Raw genomic sequence first — 9,271 nt, 5'->3', positions numbered from 1 at the left:
CTTGTATCTTATAACTAGTTCAATAGGTTTCTCTTTATTTCCAAAGTAAAGTACAATATGATCGACGATGCGACATTTTTCGCGTTCGGAACTCAAGTGCCTTTCTGATATGCGTTACAATCTGATGTAGCGTATGCTGATTTCCAAGTTGGTTTGTAATCCTCCTTTTAGATTTTTGATATTTTTGTTGGCATCGACTATTAATCTTTTGCGTCAAAATTCTTTAAAAGTATAAAAAAAACTTGTAAATTTTTTAAAACATTACTTTTTTAAACATGAAACATTTTTCTTCGTTGTCTCGGCCTAAATAAGTTCTAATTTCGCAGTAAAAAAAAGTACTTCTATTTTTAATGAGCAGCGGATTATTTCCTTTCATTCACTCAATTTCTAAAGAAATAATTTCTCCTTTACCTCCTTAGGAAGCAATTTCATCGTTAAATGAAAATCTATTGAAAGGTTGTTTTTTCATCAGAAATGTTGTCTCCTCAGTAATTAAGAAGATTTGTCAGTTATTTACTGCAAGCTTTTGACCTAAAAAGTAATTTCAATCACAAAATGGTCTCGTATGAAATTTCAATTCATTTAAAGTCAAATCAAAAACTTTTGCAATTTTACAAAAAAATTATTTAATCAAGACAAACTCAATAATTTTTTTTTCTTTTCAAGAGATTTATAGAATCAAGAATTGAACAAACAAAAGACAAACTTTTGTATTAAAAATAACTTTTTTTTTGTTTAATTTCATTTGTTTCTTATTCAAACTTTGGTAATTTTTTACGAGTCAAATCTGATAACAAAGAAAAAAATTCGTACCTTTCATGAATTTTAATTGCTAATTAAATGAAAACGCGACGTGATTAGCGTTGTCCATTAATGGGGAGTTAAGTTGTTTAATTTGAAATTTCGATGTTCAAAAGGTGAGTAATGAAGAAAGTTGATGAACTTTAGAATTGTCATGAAATTCTTTCAATACTAAATAAAAGATAATCTGCTTTAAGTACTTTGCCTGAAAAATTGCGCTACAAATTAAATCTTGGTTGCACAAAAAATAAATTAAAGGGCATTCGAGGGTGTAATTTATGTGTAACAAGGAGTACATCTGTGCCCTGCTCTGAGGAAAAATCTGGAATTCCCAGAAGACTACTTGTACAGAGAGTTGAGTCGTTGTTCAAAGTTGTTACAAAAAACCGGCAAGAAACAGAAAAATTGTCTTTTTCGTGGAAATGTTTTCGTTTTTTGTGCTTCGTGAGGAAAATAAACAGAAAAATTCGTGGTAAATTCTGTCGCGACCCTAATTCACTTCCCTCTCAATGCCTTTAATTCCCTCATTGTTCGATGAAATTGTTATACTTGCCAAGTTATTTGTATTAAATTTTGTTTAGAGACTTGTTTGTTCGTCATTATCGTCATTAATCTGGAGAGGGTACTTAACATTATGTGCTTGAATCTGCTCTTTTTTGACGAGTATTTGACGCTGGATAACATGAAATTAATAAAAAAATGCTCTACATTTTTTTTCATGTTTTTTTCTATGAAGATAATCTCCGATTTTAATCAAGTCTATGATTGAAGTCCCAAACGTCGAAAAAAAAAAATAAAAACAAATTAAACACAACCAATTATAAGATCATTAATTACCATCAATAGTACCAATGTGTCATTCAAAGTCAATGTAAGAGGTAAGTAAATCCGATATTCTATTCAAAAAACATTTTTCCTGTAACTATTTTCCCGTATATGTCCTCGTGTGACAACATTTAAATTGCGTGGCAATCAATCCATTCAAAATAATTGATTAAATAAGCTCCCATTTCAATTAATTTTCAATTGCTCACACTCTCTTTTGTTTATGTCTCTATATGTTTTTCATTCAGCAGGAAAATATTTGTGTTACAGTCGCATTTAATCACCATGGCATGATAGCAAGTTGGCGTTCATGCAAACAAAAAACAAACATTGATGATGATGATGAATTTTGCAAAGAATTTACTATACATTTTAATACAACTTGATTGCAGTATTTACACGGATTTACACCATTTTATAATAGACTATGAACATTTAAATGTTTGTCGTCTATTTTGGGAGCAGTGATTTTCAATTAAAATTTCACAAAAGAGGCAAAAACGATGTTTTGATCACATTTTTGATTGACTTAATTAAAGATTTTACATTAAAAGGAAATATTTTGCTTTGAATGTTAAGGAAAAAATAGTCTTAGTCACGTGACTTAAAGTTTTAAAATATAACGGTCATTTTTTGAATTGACATTTTCGAATTTTTGGTTCAAATTTGTTCAAAAAATTTTTAAACATACAATTTCCTATTAAACGAAATTGCTATATAGCGAAGTTGCCATAAACGAAGATGTAAAAACATGAAAATGTGCATTGGGTCGAAAATCTTAAATGAGCTTTGGGCCGATTAAATTAAAATGTCAAATGAGGCAAAAACGATGAATTTACATTGGGTCAAAGTTTTTAAATGTTCATTGAGTCAAAATCTTTAAATACGCATTAGGGCAAAAATAGTAAATGTGCATTGGGACAAATATTTTAAAATGTCAACTGTGGCAAATGTCGAGTGTATAATACTACAAAAAGTTAAAATATGGAATGGTATAAAAAAATCCAGTTGTATAATTGATAAAAATTCGTAAAAAATTAAAGGGAGGGGATCCTACGTACAGAATATACGTAACCTATAGATACAGATCAGGGGTGTAGGTCAAAAAATTAAAAAGTTTCATAAAAACTTACCTCTCTTTTGTAATCCGCCCTAATTTTGGTCGGTGAATGCATTGCCGGCGACAATCTCGCTGGACTCACACTGCGTTTTCCTATTTCGATACTTTCATGACAATTCCTTTGCAATTCTTTTCGTGTATCCTCTATGTCATCTTCTGTCGTTTCAATATCGACCATTTCATCGTCGCTCGATAAGGATTCTTTTATCACTGTACTTCGCTTATACTCTTGTTCATTTTCATCTAGTTCGACACTTTTTCGAATCTCTACCTCGTCGTCGCTAATGTAGGTAGTTCCTGTGCCTCCCGCTTCTAATGCACTCAATTTTATGGCTGAATTAATGACTGGCTTAAAAGCAGAGTGATTATAAAATTGTAGCGACTTGACTGAATCGGGAGCTGTAGTTGCTGCCGTCGGCGAAGTATTTGCTGAGGAATTATTGCTTTCATTGCCGCCGGCGGTATTTGTCGTTGTCGATGCATTAAACAAGGGCCATTTCAGACGAGGCAAAGCGTATGGCGGAAAATGAATGGGCTTGGATTGAGCATGCCACATGTAGTCCATCCAACGGGGAAATGGTAACGAAGCGAGGTCATTGGGAAATCTCGTAGTAGCTGGAGCATTATTTGAATGTGCCGCAACTGGATGAATGATGGGTCGAACCGGAAAAGGAACTGCTGACGTGGGAGTTGTTGCTGTAGTAGCTCCATGTAACGATGGCGGCGAACTCGATTGATGATGGCTCGATGAATCACTTTCAGTTTTCGCTCGTTTACTTGGCGTAGGAGTTGCTACACTACTCGAACGCGGAGGCGAAGATATCATACGTTTTCGAGTGCCGCCATTAAACATTGCTTTAACATCTTCCCACGCATAGGAAATTTCATCAGGCGGCGTCCCGAGAAGCTTCATGTGACGACGCCAACTGTTAAAGTTCGCGGCATCCGGTTGAACGTATTTGTCATTCGGACCCAAGCGATGCGAGTGAAAGATGAATTTGTTCGGGGAGAAAAACAAGCCGCAATAAGTGCATTTGATACATTTTGCTCGTGACGAGTTATAACGCGAAGGTAGGAAACTACCACGACATCCCCAAGCACATTCGTGAAAAACGCTGAAAGCAAAGTCATCAGGCAATCGTGGCGGCGCATTATCGCCTAAGAAGGACTTGCAAAGACGTTCTGCTTCACGACGAGTAATCATGCCGCAACGACGTGAAGAGACAGGCATCGCGCCGGCTCTTCGGAGGATCTCTAACTGTACGGGAGTGCATTGAACGCAAGTTATTCCCAAAGCAACTCGACGATTGTGGATTTCGTTGTAGCTGAATTGCTTGAGGAGTGTATTGGAAATTTGCGCGAGACAAAGACGTTCTTGGTTTTCGATAAAGAGACAAACGATTGGAATTCCATAGAGCAAAACTGTGCTGACCTGTAAAGATTTGAGGTAAGATTTTAATACAAATTACTAAACAAGAATTTTTACATACAGGGTTGCCAAAAATTGTTTCTATATCCTCCTTTTTTGGTAAATTTTCTAATTATTGTCGATGCAAAATGAAAAATTATGGGAAACAACCCTTCCTTTCTGCGTAAAATTATTTAGAAAATTTATAAAAAAAAAATATATTGAAACAATTTTTTGGCAACCCTGTACTTATGAAAATTTGAGTTAAGATTTAATCTGATATTACTAAATGAATGTTGAAGAACTTAATGTTCCAATTTGGTTCTTATTATGAGCCTTAATTACATACAGAGTTGCAAAAAATTGCAAAAATTTTTCTTTTTTGGATAATTTTCTGGTTTTTTTGATACGAAATGAAAAATTATGGAAAATATCCCCTGAAAAATTCATTTTGCTTCAAAATAAATGAGAAAATTTAAAAAAAAGGAGATATTGAAAAAATTTTCGCAATTTTTGGCAACCCTGTACTTATGAAATTTTGAGGTAAGATTTTATTATATATTTTTAAACGAACGTTAGAGAGCTTTATGTTTCAAATTAATTCTTATTATGAGACTCATTAAGATTTCATTTCATACAGGGTTGCCAAAATTGCTAAAATTATTCCAATTTTATTTATTTTGTCAATTTTCTGAATGTTTTTGATTCAAAATGAAAAATTAAGAAAATTAGCCCTTTTTAAATTTATTTTAAATCAATAATAATCAAAAAATCGACCTAATAGAGAGGAATATAGAAATAATTTTCGCAATTTTTGGCAACACTGTACAAATGATATGATCAGTTATTTACTCAAAAATTTTAGAATATTTATCTTAAAGGGTCATCTGAGTGAAATCTGTGCACGTTTAAAACTAAAAGAAAACTAGATAGCTTATCAAATCCCATTAAATTTCTAATCATCAATGGTAAGAACTTTCAAATATATATTTTTCTCAAAATTACCTGATTCGGCTTTCCAGCTTGTGCATTTGAACCTTTTTCCGTATTTGAACGCTGTTTTCCCTGCGATTGATTTGCGGCGTTTTCCATTTTCTACAAAAAAAGAGGAAAAAAATTAAATTAAATCAAAAATAACTCACGGACAAATCTGTCACATCTCAACACAATTTCAATTAATCCCAACCAAGCAAATAAGTAACCATAATGCAATATATTTACATCCAAAACAAGCAGTATAATAACACCTCATGGGAATTTCCGTTACTTTTCCCTGCGCTCGTTACATTCGCCTCCAGTTTGTTATGATTTTCCACTTATAATGCAATTGATTTTGTACAACGAGGGAAAAGCGTAATAGGCAATAAAAAAAAAGTAGATGGAACGTGCCAAACATTAATCGAGACGACGACGAGCGACGAAGACACTTGCACATATGACAGGCGACTAGACACCACTTGTGCACTTGGTAACTTTGTTTTTATTTTTATCGTTACGGTTATTGTCTCTCTTTGATTTGCTTCGTGAACGGCAAAAAAAAACAATGAGGAAGATGTCGAAGACGGAGGAAGAGAAGGAAAAAATAACAATAAATGCTTAAGTATTACTAAAGACGGGATAAGTTTCCGCAGATGTCCCATTTATCCTTTTCAAGTTGAACGTCTTCTTCTTCGTTTTCTTCTGATAATCATGTGTCGAAAGTTTGTTAGCAATAATTCACTCAAAAGCCGATTTTGTTGGTTGTTTTTGTCGCTTTTTTGTCTCGTAAACAAAAAAAGGAGATTTAAAGAAGGAGACATCCACGGTTCATTGCTTTAATAGCAAGGATCTGAGACAGAAAAATTACTTTTCTAACCTTTCTTTAAACAAAAAAAAAATATTTAATCAAAAAATATCCACTTCACTCCTTAATTGTATTTCCATAACCTTATCATGAACATTCTATCAACGATAAATGAATAAAAAAATTTTTTTTTTGCTGTAACATATGGAATGTATAGAAGTAATGTAACATAATTGTTTTCGACTCATTGCGCTGAAAAATTAAGACTGAAAAAGAATCCACAAACTCATCATAAAATGTTAACAAAAATAATGGAACGGCGAAACATTCTGTCATGGTTGGAATGTAAATATGAATTTATAAATAAAATTATTATTTTTTTTTCTTATTATTAAATTATGCAGCAATGAATAAAATTTTTCCATTGTTTCGTTGATGATGATGATGGAGGAGAAGTAGGGGGACAACGTTGACGAATAATAATGGAGTTGTAACTCATAAATTAATGAATGGTAAAAGTACGATGATGAAAAAAGGGGGAAAATTGTATCAAATTAAATTAATTTTTGTGTTAATTTGTTTTGATTTAATTACGAAGCCGCCGCCTTCGACAACAAGCAGTTAATGTGTGAAATTTTGTCTTTTGTAAGTTTATATTTTTTTTATTAATTTTTCAAAATTTTATTAATTTTTAAAATTTTATTAATTTTTCAAAATTTTATTAATTTTTCAAATTTTATTAATTTTTCAAATTTTATTAATTTTTCTAATTTTATTAATTTTTTAAATTTTATTTAAATTTTTCAAATTTTATTAATTTTTCAAAATTTATTATTTTTTCAAAATTTATTAATTTCTAAAATTTTATTAATTTTTCAAATTTTATTAATTTTTCAAATTTTATTAATTTCTCAAATTATATTAATTCAAATTTTATTAATTTTTCAAATTTTATTAATTTTTCAAAATTTATTAATTTTTCAAAATTTATTAATTTTTCAAAATTTATTAATTTCTCAAATTTTATTAATTTTTCAAAATTTATTAATTTCTCAAATTTTATTAATTTTTCAAATTTTATTAATTTTTCAAATTTTATTAATTTCTCAAATTTTATTAATTTTTCAAAATTTTATTAATTTTCCAATTTTTTTAATAATTTTTGAGCTTTTATCGGAAGTAATAGTACTGAATTTTAAAATTTTTTAGTTAAAATAAAATAATTTTTTAAAATTATTTTACAAATTTTTAAACTTAGAACTTTGAAATAAAAAATAGATAAAAAAACCACGAGGATTTAAAGAATTTCCTTTCAAATCTTGACATTTCAATTAACTTTTTCCATGCTTCTGTACATTTTAATTTAAATTTTTCTTGCATTTTTTTAAACAAAAAATCAGTCGAGACTTGATCTGATGGGATTTTTACTCAGACATGCGGAAATATTAGGTCATGTCTCTCTACTTTTCTCGTTTCTTGCAGGATTTTTATTTAAATGAAGTTCAATTTTCATCGCAGGAGACACTCCCTTCACAGTTTTCGAGAGCACAAATAAATATGTTTTGCCTCGTTTTTCGTCAACAACATATCACGTTACAGTCGAAAAATGTTCCGCACCCAAAAAGGCAAACAAAAGAGCAAACACTTGAACACCTCGAATGCTTAATGGCGATGAAGCGACCACATAATTACTGAAAATTGCATTTCTATTGAATATGGGAATTTGAATGCATAAGTGAAACAATTGAAATTTAATCTCGGAAGTGTTTCAATTAAATTTGTTTTTGTTTGTGGTGAATTGCATTTTGGAGGATTTTCAAGGATTTTGGTCATTTAAAGAGGAAAGGATAATTAACAACCGAAGGTAAGTTTTGAAATTTTTTTGAAAATTAACTAAAACTTTACAAAGAAAAATATATTTTTCTAAAAAAAAATAATTTTTCAAAAAAACTTTTTTTTATTATTTTTTTTAAATTAAATTTTAAATTTTTAAATCGTTTTTAACAAAATTTTGGGACATTTTTCATATTTGTTTTTTATCATTTTTCATATTTTCATAAAAAAATTTTATAAAAAAATTATTTTATAAAATTCTTTAGAAAAATCTCTTTAAATTCTGTAAATTCTTCATTTAAAATTTTTTATATAAAAAATTATAGAAAAAATTAAACTTATTTTTTCAAACTTTTATTTTATATTAAAACTATTGCTTAAATTCAAGTAAAATTTTATTCTTTCAGATATTTTGATTTATTTTAATTATTTTTTTTCACAAAATAAAAAATTTTTCCGTCGGTTTTTTAATTTTCCCAAATTTAGTAAATTTTATATTGAATTTTATTTCTTAAATTAAATTTTTATTTAAAAAAAAAATCACTTACACTCATTTTCATTCCAAAGTTTTAATTTTTGTCTTTAATCACAATTTTTAACACTTTTTAATTATTTTCTTTTACTTTTTATTTGGTAAAAATTTTTGGTAAAATTCACTTATTTTTGACTAGATATTTCACTTTAATTATTTTATTTTTCACATAATCCTTGTTTAATTTCTTGTAAAAATTCGTCGAATTAATTAAATATTTTTTAACGTTTTTTGTTTTATTTTTCTTCCGTTAATCAATCATAAGTTGATCATTAATTAAGAAAATAATCTGGGAATTTTCCCTTTTTTTTCTTCTTCTCTTTTATCTTCTTATTTTCTTCTAAGTTTTAGTTAAAATCACGGATTTCCTTCCACGGACGTCGCTTCGTCTATCGTCGAAGGAGAAAAGGTTAATGCTTCGAGCTCTCAAGTGTGTTGCCAACTTTAATTAGAATTTTCCGTTTTTCTCACAGGATGCAGTGCATGTGAAACGCCGACACAGCATTTGGATTGGACAGAAAATTACGCGTTTAACTTGCTCAACACTTCACACTTAACTAATGCTGAATGTTTATATGTTGTTTTATTATAACAATCTGACAGTAATTGAATCAGTCCGTACCCCTATCGATGTTGGGCCAGAAGAGAAAAAAAAGAGCGCTGTACGCGCGCTGTACGACGGAACATATCAAATCACCTAGATTTTTGCAGCCCTCTTTAGAAGTTTTATTACCGTTTGTTGTTTGTGTACGACGACGCATGAGTACGCGGCGAAAATTCACCCTCCTCCTATTTCAGCGCCCTACAAACATTGAGGTTAGGCAGGAACACATTTCGGTAAGTTTTCATGTCACTCCAATTACGTTTTTCATCAAAAAGAATGATCCATGGCTAAAATTGGTATCGTTGGACTCGTTAGAGCCTAAGCTTTCAAAAAAACCTAATTTTTAAAGTTTTTCATCCACCTTT

At 29.9% G+C, this 9,271-nt stretch overlaps 1 protein-coding gene across 1 annotated transcript; it reads right to left on the bottom strand.

Moving 5' to 3' along the window:
- Window positions 1-513: 513 nt before the first annotated feature.
- LOC134835494 (SKI family transcriptional corepressor 1 homolog-B) lies at window positions 514-5,246 on the bottom strand. Its single transcript, XM_063850372.1, has 3 exons — window positions 5,160-5,246; window positions 2,760-4,178; window positions 514-531 (listed from the first exon to the last, which is right to left on the bottom strand). The coding sequence occupies exons 1-3, from the start codon at window positions 5,244-5,246 to the stop codon at window positions 514-516; spliced, it is 1,524 nt and encodes a 507-aa protein (XP_063706442.1).
- Window positions 5,247-9,271: the final 4,025 nt, after the last annotated feature.

Source organism: Culicoides brevitarsis, chromosome 3 (assembly GCF_036172545.1).
Source record: "Culicoides brevitarsis isolate CSIRO-B50_1 chromosome 3, AGI_CSIRO_Cbre_v1, whole genome shotgun sequence".
In the NCBI taxonomy this organism is placed as follows: Eukaryota; Metazoa; Arthropoda; class Insecta; order Diptera; family Ceratopogonidae; genus Culicoides; species Culicoides brevitarsis.
Note: the sequence above shows the minus strand (reverse complement) of the source record. Positions and strands in the feature narration are given on the sequence as shown.